This window comes from Nesoenas mayeri, assembly GCF_963082525.1.
Source record: "Nesoenas mayeri genome assembly, chromosome: 2".
Lineage (NCBI taxonomy): Eukaryota > Metazoa > Chordata > Aves > Columbiformes > Columbidae > Nesoenas > Nesoenas mayeri.
In genome coordinates, this window is record NC_137543.1 from 27656766 (window position 1) to 27670829 (window position 14064).

General features: G+C 38.5%; 1 protein-coding gene across 1 annotated transcript in view; it reads right to left on the reverse strand.

The window, feature by feature from the left end:
• NECAB1 (N-terminal EF-hand calcium binding protein 1) overlaps positions 1-14064 on the reverse strand; it is a gene marked incomplete at both ends in the record, with an annotated part of 57580 nt that overhangs the window by 25652 nt on the left and 17864 nt on the right. Inside the window, 2 exons of the mRNA XM_080338740.1 lie at positions 925-1022; positions 3351-3376. Of these exons, the coding sequence (XP_080194866.1) occupies positions 925-1022; positions 3351-3376 (124 nt within the window). The remainder of the gene's footprint in view (positions 1-924; positions 1023-3350; positions 3377-14064) is intronic.

Here is a 14064-nt window from a genome sequence, read left to right on the forward strand (position 1 = left end):
TCCTGAAGTAATTCTTAAATGCTGTGTTCTGTTTACTTCCTGTAGTTATCAGATGACATGTCCTGCCCTTTAGCAGTAGTTTATGCACATGGTTATTTTTTTCCTTAAGTATGCATAGCTAGAATAAACTAATCTGTTGCTTTTCAGTGTGCAGCCCAGTGAGGCACTGAGTCAGTGCACATCCACTTCATTGTGAGTGGAAGATGCACAGCATGAACAGACAGACATTCAGTTTACTGTCTCAAGCTCTAAATAAATAAACTAAACTTTCAGGTTTTTATTTTGGCAGTTTATGTAAAATGTGTGAGTACTGCACTCTTGCATCTACACATCTTTTAAACCCCTCCAGGGATGGTGACTCCACCACTTCCCTGGGCAGCCTGTTCCAATGCCCAACAACCCTTTCGGTGAAGATTTTTTTCCTAATATCCAATCTAAACCTTCCCTAGTGCAACCTGAGGCTATTTCCTCTTGTCCTATCACTTTCTACTTGGGAGAAGAGACCATTAATATAGTTTAAGTCATTAGCATATTTTACTAACATGTTTTCTACTTCGAAAACTTGGAATATTTTTTCAAATTTGGTCTGTTTTCAAATATTGATATGCTGAAAATACTTACCCACATTTGGCATGGGACATGGAACCCTCTATTGGTACAACGATATGCAGAACATTCTTCAGATCATTCTCAAAGACAATTCTGATTATATCCAAATTGTAATACTTTGCAGACAGAACATTATGGCTTTGATACTCAAACATTTTTACAAGCCTTTTCCTACTGGACTTTCGCTGCAAACATATATTATGTGGAAGAACTTAAATGCAAATTACTAACTTTATCTAGATAAGAAAAATATTGGATACATATTCAAATAAACAAAACATACAACGTAAAGAAAATGTCACAATTTTTACTTACTTTCTTTGTTTTGTCCATTGCCTTCAGTACAGTTATGTTTAAGTCTTCCAAGACAGACAGAACATTTCCATACTCTCCTAAGTGCTGGGAAAAATATTCTAAAAGAAGAAGAAAACCCATGTTACATATTAATGATCTGAAAAATATTGTTTCATTAAATAGAAATTTTATCAAGTCTGAATTCAGTTATGGTATTATTCTCTATTTAAATATACAAAATTAGCAAGAGTTACAATGAAAAGTACAATTTATTTTAAAATTTTGTACTATTTCCATCAAAATCATTCACAGAGTACTTAAAATAACAAAATCAGTATTTCAAAACATTTTCTTTCAATAAATATGTTGTTAAATTGACCAAAAATAAAATATAGGTTGAGAGCTGAAACAGACCTATTTTCAAAATATCTATCTTTTCTTTCTTAACTGGATTTTCAGTTTAATGGTCTACTTTACAGTTACTAGCATGAAATGAAGTTTTCCTGTGTATGTAGTAAATCTGATTACATTGACAAAAAAATGAATAATTCTGGCAAAGCCCTTGGAGATAAGATCAAGTGGGGGCTGTTGTGTGTTGGGGTCAGCTGAGACCAGTTGTTTCTCTGAGAAGCAAAGAAACCATGAGTTGCTCAGATAAGCTTCTAGTGCCAGATGCTGCGATTATGTTTACAACAAACATTATCCATGCAAAATACTTTTAATAAAAATCATGGTGATAGTGTAAGTTGCAGGATGTCCTTGCATAGCTGCTCAAAGAAAGGACACATTAACAGAAAGATCTGATGTCAAATCAGGGGGCATAATTTAGTCAGAGGGATTACAGCAAGAGGAGGAAGCAAACCTGGGAAACCATGACCAGAGTTCCCATTTGTTCGGTGCAGCAAAATACAGTAAAAGAAGCCACAGAAAGGAAAAAACATAGAACAAAAATTATATTAAAGCTAGAGACTGTGTTAGACAAGGTATTGAAACAGCAGATCACCTGGAAGAGCATGAAAAACAACATCTAAATAGCAGACAGGAAGAACTAGATTAGATAGAAGCTTTTTAGAATAAAAAATAGCAATACTTTGAGGCTTTTAAGATGCCAGTGTGAGTTTCTCAGGGGAATAACGGAAGCATAAGGTTTAAGGAGCCCTGTGACATAACCCGTTATTGCTGAGAGGCTGAATGAAATTATTGAGAATGAAAATGTACCGTGAATTAGTATCCTGGAAGTGAAGCTTCATTTCTGAGAACTGAGATAACTCAAAAAGAGCTGTATAATCACTAGCTTTAACATATGTTAAGCAAACTCTGTACCAGTATGACAGATGAGAAACACCCTAGTGGCAACCTATGGAAGATTTAAAAGACAGCTGAAGCAGCCCACATTTAATCAAAACCGACAGTAAATAGAGGCAGCACTAGGCTGAGACTCCCCACCAAGTCCTCTGGCCAGCCTGAGGTAGCTGCAGGGCTTAGGTGCTAAGCAACATCAAGAGCAGTAAACACCTGTCTTCCTTGGCCAGTTTTACATAATTTTGGCCAGATTCTTAACCAGCAGAAGTCATCATAGCCCAATTCACTTCAGCTGAGTCTCTTGTCATATATTTGTAAGCCAGAGGCTGAGGTGTCTCTCAGTGGGTTCTTGGCCATGGCTAGAGTTACTCTGTGGGTGAGTGAGCTGGTGTTCAACTTGGCAGTATTTCCAGCTTTTATAGATCTTCAACATTCTTGACTATTGAAAAATTAATCAGGCTACCATCTTTACCTCACCTATAACTTTTTTTTTTGACATTTTGTGGGAGGACTTGCAGAAATTTTCCGTGAATTGTTTTCTGCTGCAAGCAGAAATAAAGTGCTGTAAGGTTTAGTGCTTTAGGGAAAAGACTCACAGTCCAGAACTGGTTACAAGAATGAGTCACTGGGCCAAATTCTAGGCCTCATAGGAGCTTTTTTTGATGAAGGATGATAAAACTTGTTAAACTGCTGTTTTCACTGGCTCATGTTGAAAGAAAGTAATGAATTTTTCTCCACTGGGGTACCAATATGACAATCTCTTTCAAAATTGCTAAAACACTGGTACTTCTGAATGTGATGAATTAACTAGAAAAAATATCTCACAGGAAAGGAAAATAAGTTATCTATCTTTACATCAGAATAAATTTTGAAGCTCAGAGAAGTACTGATTAGGAAAAATATTTTCCAAGTAATTTCTGCATGTGATGGATGACAGAGTCTGAAAAGATTATAAGCCATCTGCATTTTCCCAGGAGTTATTTCAATGAAATTTACTTTGTATTTGAGCTACAAAGACTAAACAAACAAACAAAAAAAACCACCAACCAAACAAAAACAACAACAACAACAAAATCACATGGCGTGTTCACTTGTGCAAGGCTCCCACAGACATAGAATATGTTCTTGACCAAAAAGGAACTTACCACAGAGCTCTTCTGTGTCAAGATTGCTGGAAGGCAAAGAATATAGAAGGTTAGTGAGCTCAATACTGTTTTGTGTTGAATTGGTAAACAGTAGAACTAAAATATTAGCCTGACTGGGTCATGAAGTTCCCCTGCCTGGGCTGTAGCAGGAGATGTGAGTGCCTGGCCCTGGCTGGTCTTGCTCTGCTGCTTAGGGAGGCTTGTCCTAAGCCAGTGGCTGTAGCTGTGCTGCAGCCTTTCTGGAACTGGCTGCAGGTGTGTCCTCCTTCTCCAATCATGTTTCCATTGGCATCTTCCTTCTCACCAACAACCATCTTTGAAGTTCCTCATGCAGCCTTTGTGCAGCATGGTGCAGAGTTACTGCTCCTCAGGCTTTACACATTTGGTCCCAGTGCTGGCAGAACTCCATCTAAACACCAGAAATTGTTTTTTTTTCCCCACTTTTCTGCCTGTACTCCTCTTCTGTGGCTGTGATGCTGGACAGCATGGCTCAGAGAGCTCAGATCTCCATGCTAAATGAGGGAAAATGCAATAACTTTCTCCTGTTTGTGATTATGGCTAGGCAGTAGTCCTTCATGGGAGACACAGTACAGTAGGAAGATAAAACTAGACATAGCCCATCAGCATACCTAATTTCTAAGACTTTTTGGCCATGCAAAACCATTTTCACTAGTACTAACTTCAGCAAAACTAGTGATGTGAAAAGTATAGCTGTATTGCCACATTCCCATGCCAACACTACATAAATACATAAATATATGCAAGTATTCTATACAATTCAAAACTGTTCACTTCAGATTTCATCTTGATTAAGTCTTAAGCAATATTTTCTCTCTTAAGCAATATTTTCTGAGCTTTTAATAGTCAAAAGAAGAAACATTTGACCTACGGCTCAATTCTGAAAGTTAGCATATTGACTTTCTTCCAAGGAGGAGAAGAAGAAACTGATTATTAAAGAAACTTAAAAGCATGTGTGTCCTTTTTGAATTTTGCTGAGGGGTGAATATTGAATGGCTGATTGCACTTAGGATTTTTTTTTCACTTATCTTTTTAATGGGATTTTTTTATTGACCTTTTAATAAAGTGATGACACAGTATTATCTTAAAGTCACTTTCACCAGTGCTAACTTCCATACATCTGGCTTTTATTTCATCAGAGAGATAGACAGAAATTGCAGGACCCTGGGTTGTCACACACTTGCATACTCAGGGCTACTAAAACTTACGATTGCTTTTAATTGATGATGTAAATGAGATTTTCCCAAAACATTTATTAACTGAAGGTGGCCTTATCTTTGAATAGGCCAAGTTGCATGGCTGCAAATGAAACTTGCATCTGATGTTTTCCAATGACCTTGGTGGCAAGTATAATGAAATTCATAGTCTGTAAGAACTGTTGCTGAAGCAGAGACACTTAACTCTTGGGTCAACAAACCACGTGAAGGGAGAAAGTGTCTGCAACCCCGTAAGGCTGTTCACCACAGATCACTATGGTATCAATGATCAATCATGTCTGACCAATCACTTCTGCAGTTCAGCAGTAATTTTTGGAACAGTCCAGATGTTCACACCTTGAATGCAAAATGAAACCCTGAAAGCTGGAAAATTGACTGAATCAAAAAGCAGTGACAGAATATGATGATGTTAAATGACAGGATTTTACTGTTATGATGCCTACTCTTTGTTCTTTGTCCCTGCATTTTGTGCCTCTTCACATCATCTGCCTTCTCTTTGTAAAAGAAATTTCTGCATTTCTTAACATACAGCCTAATAACTGTGTTTAAAACAGTCTTTCATATTGTTAGCCAGTCAAATTAATGTTCTCTGTTCAAATGTCATGTTAAAATCCATTCTGGTCCTTGTTCTGCAGTATCCTCAGCAGTGTTGTAGCAATGTAGGGAGGGAGGGGCTCAGAGGCGTTCAGCATTTCTGTCGTCAGAACATTGCTGTTAGTCCTATTGACAGAAGTGATGCAGCTGCAAGTGGACTATGAGTAAAATGGAAAAGCATTTGGGTTCTGAATTCATTTTCAGTTAGAATTGGGCACCTGAAGAACAAGAAAATTGTTGTCCAAAGTGATTTGTGCAGCAGCTTTCAGGAAGCCTGTGACAGAGCATAGAAATGACATAAAAAGCATGGATTTCAGTCTAGTGTACTCATAGTATTTCCTTCTCTATTATAAATACCCTCTGAGGCTCCATTGTTCTTGGCATCCTATTTGAAGGGGATGCTGTTCTAGGCAGGAAAACTATAATTTTGTGTCACTGATTATCTCATTCTTTCAGTAATAATATGCTGCTTCAAACACAGTCATGAACAAAGCTAGAAATTCTTTTTCTGTATACAAACAATACTGAGCTCCCTGCTGGATGTTACAGCAGCAATTAAAGAAGTTTGGAATATATTTAATAGTGCAGGAGTGATGTGCACACCAGAGGGCTGTTTCTGCAATTCAATACTCAGGTTTATAGTGGGCACCTCTTCATCATTTCAGTGGGTACGTATGCCAAGGATGCTTCAGATTAGACTGGCAATGCTGAACATGTTATTTGCAATATTTGCTGGATGATTCATATCCAGGTACCACAGCTCCACTCCTGATAAGCACACAGTGCAGTCAAATGCATTCACACCATGTCAGCATGATCATTTTTTAAACTTCATCTCTCAATTTGCTTTCTGACTACTAAATGCGGTCCCTCTACATGTCTGACTTTGTTTCTAAAATGTTCCCTACCTAATAACATGAGCTGTTTTTTAAAGGACTGTTACAAATATCCCACTGAGCAGTCCTGATCACTGCAAAGCTGATCAGACCTGTTGCTCAGTGACAGCAAATTCACTTGTGTGGACTGCAGCAAAAGTGCCTATTTGTGGTACCTCTGGAAGTGGCCCAAAACGTAGGGGTGCAAAGCATCTGTGATCACGCTCTTGTTCTGTGCACCACAGTCAGCTGTGGGCTGGGGTCAGCCAGGAAGGAGGGAAGGTTAAAGCTATTCCACCCGTCCATTGGTGTGAATCCACCAATCCACAGCCCCATTGCTGACCTGACACATACCATTCTCTGGGACAAAAGGCACCTCTAGGCAAAAGTAGCAGCAGAAGATCCGCGTATATTCCCTGGACCACAAGAAGAAGTAATGACATCTCTTCAGTAGCGGAATGATATTTAAAGGATGGATTCTGGCATCTAAAGCAGTTATTTTATTGAAGAATTCAATACTACAGGGCATTTCAAAAAGATGGACCCAATGACACACTGCCTCAACGTTGGATAGATCGCACGGGACCCTAAGATTCAACGCTACATTCTTGGCCTCCGTGATCCCCAGACATGACAGCCTGCAACTTTTTCTTGTGGGTAGACATCAAAAACCATGTTTGTGCCACCATTAGCGACTATTGTGATGTAATTCAACTATTGTCTCCATGTTGTCTGTACAGCAGGTGAAGGGAACACAGAGCATTTATAAAAAGGTTTCTAAAACTTCATAACTCATTAAACCATTCATAAATTTTTATGTAATTGTAACGTGTTACCACCATGAAATATATTGCTTTGAAATTTGGTCCACATTTTTGAAACACCCTGTTTATGAGAGACTTTATGAATCAACCTAATTTAGGAAATTCATTGCCAGGACTATCATATCTAGAAAAGGATAATGCTTTCTTCTTCAGATCTTTCCTCATTCTTAGATATGAGAAGGATTTATTTCAGAGGCTTGAACCAATTCTTTTTTGGGTCCCATGTGCATATCTCTGCTAAATCTGGTTTTAGGGAGGAAAGTTTGAGGCTGGTATCTCCTATCATTAAGTAGAAACATGATTTGAGACTGAGCAGTTTAAGTGTTACTTAGACTATGCAAAGGTAAATTGACTTTTTTGAAACTGAGATTAAATTTATTATTGTTACACAAATTAAAATGTTTATTTTGGTTTATTAAACTCCTTGGAAATGCACATATTGATAGAGATAACAAAACTGCAGAGGTTCTCTGGGAAACCCAGATTATGGAAGGGACTATGTCCTCAGACTATACCTACCATTAGCAATGAGCTCACTGCTAGGAAACCAATGTTATTAATACCTTCTGAAAAAATGAAACATTCTAGGTCAGCTTCGTTTAGGTCAATGCAATTGAAACTACTCATTACCATTTGATTTTCCCAGTGTGATTCTCATTTTTTTTCTGCAGAAAGCTGAATTTCCCATTCAAAATAACCATTCATATGGAAAATTTCCAAGCAACTCTATTTGCAGCCTGTCTGTGTGACCAGAGAATCTGTTAGCATCAGGACTCATTCTCAGTGAACTTGTTGTGTTTGGTCATGAAATACTGAAGGGTATAGTCAGCTCATTCTGACCTGTATCTTGCCCTTTTCTCTGTACTTCATTTCCAAACTGATTTCTGTAGCTATTGTCTTGAAAAGTCTGAGAGTTAAAGCCAATAGCTGCAATTACATCTCTTACATACTAGCAAACACACCTTTCTGATGGCAGTGCTGCACCATGTGCCTGAAATTCTCATTTACTCTAAAAGATCTAGTTTTTAAAAATGGACAAAACCCAATGTGTTATTTTCCTCCTGCATTTTTTGCATTCAATAATTCCTTTTCAGAAAAAACACTTTTCACTCACCTGCAGTTCACCTAATTAAAGACCCTGTCTGTATCTCATGCTGGTTTTAATAATATTGTTTTTTCTTCATTGTACTTAGTAGTTAATTATTTTTTTCCTCTGTGCTTGTATTAAACTGTGATAAATCAGCCATAGCGTGAGACTAAAACATGCCTTCCAGCTGAAACAAAACCATCGAAGGGACAGATAATTACTATCCTTAGATGGCTGTTAAACTACTGCAGATTTGTCATTATTATCTTCACAAGCAGACTACTGAAGGAAACACTGTGGTCCTGTATAAGATGTGTTTCATTTTAGTTGCAGTGCACAATACTGGATTGCAGGCTAATGGAGTCGGATGGGTTCTCACTATTGCAAGGATAATGCCAAACAACTTATTGCTCTCAGGCATGAAATCAACATCTTTTGGAGTTTGCTATTAGGGCAGGTGATCTCAACGTTTCTCTTTTGACTCAAGTGAGGAACTAGGGCTCTGCTAATGAAGATCTGGGCAGGTGGGATGGAGGTGGGTTCGCTTTGGGGCTGAGTCTTAAACATAGATGTCCATACATGTGCTGGGTGTCCAATCTCTTGCCAGGCAAATGAACCCCAGTGTATTTAATTGAGTTGGGGGGTTTTCGGTGGACTAGCTAGCAGGAGCCTGAGTAATTGGATATAAGATAGGCATCTAGTGTTGTTTCAGATACTCTAGCCTTTCTGCCACCACCCATGTCCCAGCTGCTTCTCCAGTGTCATTCTGTCCACCTAGGGCTGGTGTTTCAGGTAGGAGCATCTTAAAGGCCTTATGCCTGGGGAACAGTGCTGAAGGTTGTGTGAGCAGTGACTTCTTAGGTGACTTAATTGAGTATCGCGGGCCCTTAGACCCTCTGCCTATACATACACATGAAAGTTTAGATGTCTGTCCATACTGCCAAGTCCCATCCCTGCGTGTGCGGTACATGCAGCATGACAGACTCCCCCAAATGCCCATCATAAGCTTGGCTTTACAGGTGACCAAGGCTCTCAGATCCTCACCAAATTCATCTCTGGTTTGTGCATAGTTTATCCTCTTTAGTTTGTTCTACAGGCAAAGGCTTAATGAGACCTCCTTGCCTTTGGGAGGTTGCCTGTACTCAAGGTCTGCCTCATCCCTCCTACCTTGTAACTAAGGTCCTGGTTGAGGGCGTCATTTTACCAATGAGAAAAATGAGAAAAACAAATCTGATTCCCCACTGACTCATATGAGTCAGTAATCAGTGAAGCATTTATCGCACCATCTCTCCAGCAGCACTGCAGACTGAATCCCCTCGAGATCCTCTGTATATCTCTTAGTTTGTAACTTTGCCAAATCTTCTCATTATCTTCTGACACCTTTTCCCTGAGGATATCGTTACAGAAAAACAATTTCCATGAAAGTTATGAGTGAAGTGAGGGAAGAGAGAAAGATAGGAGTAAAAGGGAGGTTTACATCTGCAATGACTGCTAAAACCTCTTCACTAAGCTGCTAACCATGTCAAGGATTCATGATCTGCTGAAACATGGGCTCATCAGAGTTGACATTAAAATTAAGCAGGGGCACATTTACCAAGAAAATGAGCTATAAAAGCATTCACCCCATAAGCCACGAATTTCAAACTTTTCTTGCATACTTCTCTCCATGGAGAAAAAGATCTGTGCTACCGATACTTTTCTCTACTTTGAGCACAATTATTCGGGCAACATATCTAAACAAAACAGCTATATTTCTGCAGAACTACTCCCTCTGAAGCTGAACTGTGCTGCAATACTGTTTTTCATGCAAGCTGCTAAGCACTCAGTACAGACAGATATGAAGTCCAGATTATGCAATATATTAATTGTTTAGAAAACACTAACATCACAAAGTTAGAGTTTTCTGAGTTGGGATAATTGGGAGTTTTAATAGTTTCTTCAGCAGTATTACAACCCCCAGACAGGTGCGCTGAACATGTATCCATGTTGGATTTAGAAAACAGGTAAGAGCTCATAAGAAATGTGAAGATACAAACTAGGTAGTTCACATTGTTCAAGTACTTGAAATACCAAGGTAACAATAAAAACACCACTTTTGTTCTGATTAGATGCAAATATGGGAGGAAGGTGATCTTCAGATTTGGGTTTGGCATATACATTATGATTCAGTGATTTAAAAGGGCCAACAAATGAAATAGCAATGGAAATAACACCACAACAGTCTTTTCAAGTTTCAATATTTTTCAAGTTGGACGTCAGAAAAAGCCAGCTATGTTCAATGATTCTTCTTCCTATTTAATCTGTAAAACACTTTTGTGCTCCAAACTGCTCCTAAAAATAGTGTCTGGGAGAGTATGTTAAGAAACACAATACTTAAGGCTGTGAGACAATTCTACTCCTCTCTTCAGCCTTAAACTTCACAGATATTGCTTTGTAAAAGCCTGCAATTTTTGAAAACATAAAGTGTTTCTTGTAGTTAACACCACCAGCTCACCTCTCTTATCTCCAGATGGCTTTGAGCATCAGTCACTGATAGCCTTTGCCTTGAGCTGTGTCTAGTGATTTACACTTGTGTCATGGTAGTACAAATTGCTACCCAACCAAAACCAATGTTTCACATTCACTTGATCAAGGACTTAAAAATGAGGATGCTCCAAGACAGCAGAGCATGTGGGTCTTCAGGTCCACAATTACTTCAGCTATAACCTGCAGACAGTATCCTCCGTGAACTGTGTGTTGTCACTCTTCTTGTCAGCCCTAGGAAAGACTTCTTGTGCTTTTACATCACCTGCATTTGCCTTCAACACCCTTCCCATTCCTCCCACCAGCCCTGCAGAGCCTCACTGAGCACTATGTGGCTTGGAGATGAGGCTGGGAAGAGGACACAGAGGAGCAAGGAACCACACTGGGCTTCTTTCACCCTCACAAAGCTCTGAAAACATTAAATCAGCTTTCACATAGAGTGCATTGAGGTTTTTTTGAGGGGTCAGGACAAGCACTGACAAGCTGCCAACTGTGACATTACATGTGTGTAACACAGATGTCATGTCAAATATCTGTCAAGTCAGGGGGGAAAGATGAGCTCTTCCTCTTGCTCCTTCCCTGCTCACAGCCATGCCTTCACGTTGATCTAACTTGTGCTTTGGTGGCTTGACTCCCACCCAACACCCTATGGGGATCTACCTTGTCCTCTTGATACCTTCAACAGATCTTAAGATGTTGCCCAGGTGCTTATAGTATGTCTATTTTTGGGCTATCTGCAAAACACTTAAACCATTATGAATAAGGGGAGAAGGACCACTGTACAACTCTAGGTTGAAACTTAACTCTTTAATAATCACTTCTCTTGATTTCTTGCCTATGGTTTCATTTTTTTAAGAGTCTTTAAATACAAGACACTGCTTTGCAGGAGATGAAAGTGCCAAGTGCTGCATACTAGGAAAGGAGAACCTGGACACCTGGTTGTAACAGCCCAGACCTAATCCCTGCTGCATCCACACAAAGCCTTATCTTACACTGGCAGAGTGAGGGTGTCTGAGTGGGGACCCTCCATAACAGCTTCTTTATACTATTTGATGGTACGTGATTGCACAGGGATTTCTCAAAAGTTTAATGAGATCCTGGAAAGACCCAAATAGAAGTGACTTTCAGTGGAACTGAAATGCCTAGTTGTCTTTCAGCTTCAATCTGAGGTAATGACAATACTGGAAACTGCATTTAAGGAAGTATTCTGTGCCACCCCACAAAGCAGTCACCTTGTGCTAATTACGCATCAGGAATGCTAGTTGTACGGTCTAATCAAAGCAGTCTACTGTTTCTTTATGTAGCTTTTGAAGCACAGTATCTCTGAATAATCAGAAGTTGCTTCTTTCACTGAAAAACATTAAAATTAATTTAAAATATAATGTAATTCTTGGTATTATCTCCCTGCCTTGATTAAAAATTGTGAGACTGACATTCACTGGGTCACCACAGTGGCCCATTGGTGCCATGTCCTCTCGTTTCTTGTGAACATCTGTGAGCTATTCTCCCCATGGGGGGAATTTCTGTGTAACTCTGTGTATCCAGTAGCTGACCTTAAAACTAATTATTGTATTGGCTTATGGTTCAGTGGACAGAAGACTCCTCCACAACTTCTAACTTCTAACAATTTATCATTTTGATTGCCAGCTCTTACAAATACAATTAATATATTAAAACACCTTCACTAAAGGTAAAACATCATAGCAGTACCAAACTATGAGAAAAAATACTTTCTTTTTGCATGAACACAGTACTTCACTTAATCTGGTTGTCTAGATAGTGATAGCATCGTTATTAATTTACTTTTATCCGATGTATATTAATTTATGTATTTGTTCCAGGCTGTATCAAAAGGAAAAAAGGAATGGAATTTTTAAAATAATCAGGCAATCAATTAGTATGATGTGTCTTTACCAGTATTTATTTAATGCTGTAAATGTTGTAAAAAGATAATATACATTTTATGAAATAGAAAGAAAAAATTAATCAGTCTACACATAATCATATTAATAAATTGCAAAATATATGTCAAAAAAATCTACTGAGGAAAGATTCTTAGCTAATACAAATTTTCAGTAAAAGCAATGTTCTGTCCTGGATGAATAACCTGTACTTTGGGATCTAGAGAAATTTTACATATAAATTAATCCTGGCACAACTAGCTCCTATTGCACCTATCTTTTGGAAACTTTATCCAGTTGCATCTGTTTTCCTGGTGATTATAGTCACTGCAGTACCAATTGTTTCTTCTTTTACTCTGTAATAAGATAACACTTGCCTACAAGGTGCAGAGAACATAGTCAGGCAGACACAACCTTAATTACTGGGAAGCCAAACCTACTGTGATTTGCCCCTGCTATCACCTTGAAAATGGTAATTGCTAATTTTAGCAGTCTTCTGTTCTGTTACAGGTATGTTACATTAGCTTCGCTTGGTCTTTTCAAAAGTTAATAATCTTCTAAATGTCTCTTCAACAATACTGACATTAGGACTCATCTAGCAGGGTTTTTAAAACCTGGTTAATTTAGTTCCCTTGAAAGTGTTGAGACAGTGTCTTTTATGTTTGAATATTTTTTTAAAAGACTGATACAGCAGAACTGAGAAGGGAAATCAGATTTCCTGAGCTTGTGGAGCACAGAAATCAACCCAAGGCCACCTCAACTGCTTCATCTTCAGGTTTTGAGATACAAAGACTCATGTACATGGACAGTGAGGTTTTCAATGCTGGCAGAGGTAAAAGATTTAACGCAGGTGGAAACAACTCGAAGTCTGTTCTTGTGACAACCTAGGTATGAAATTTTGACCTACTCCAATAAATGGTCTAGTGGATCCTGACATGCTTCCCTCACCATATGTTGAAGGCATTTATGCGTTGTGTAAACCACTGTGTAATCTCAGTGTTTATTTCTGGGATAGAGAACTACAGTCTGCGTTTTGAAAATAGTGAAGCAGAGAGAAGATAAGTGATTTGCCAAGAGTTTGACAGAGTCTGCATTTTAAATGGATAAGAGAGACAAAATAATCTGTGCAAATCTTTTCCTACTAGATACACAACTGAGTAGAATTACTCACCCTCCCTCAATAAAAGACAGCCATAAAGTACTTGGGAATTATAGGCACAAACCATGATTTTCATTTCATTCCCTTGGGTAATTTGCAAGTGAAAACATGACAAAATAGGTAGTTTGGGGATTGTTTGATATGCACATATTCTCCTAATGCTTACATTACAAAACTTCCCAGGGTTCAATGAATATTTTTCTACTTTTCTTAGCCAGCTGGTTAATTTGAGACAGTTTACATAACCTGCCCTTTTCAGCAAATGCCAGTGAGTAAAGTTTTTGCCTCCTTATTATATCTGCTTGATGTGATTTTTGCTGGAAAGTTACACTAACAAGTAATTTATATTATACTGTCCAAGCTGTGTTTCTTTGCTATATCCACCTGATATTTGGCATACTCCATCTTGCTGCCTGCCTGATGACAGGGTTCTCAAAGGCTTTCAAAGGTGCTAGGGGAAAGCCTTTAAAATGTATTTGCATCTGTTAAACATCAAGCAGTGTAGAATGCTTTCAG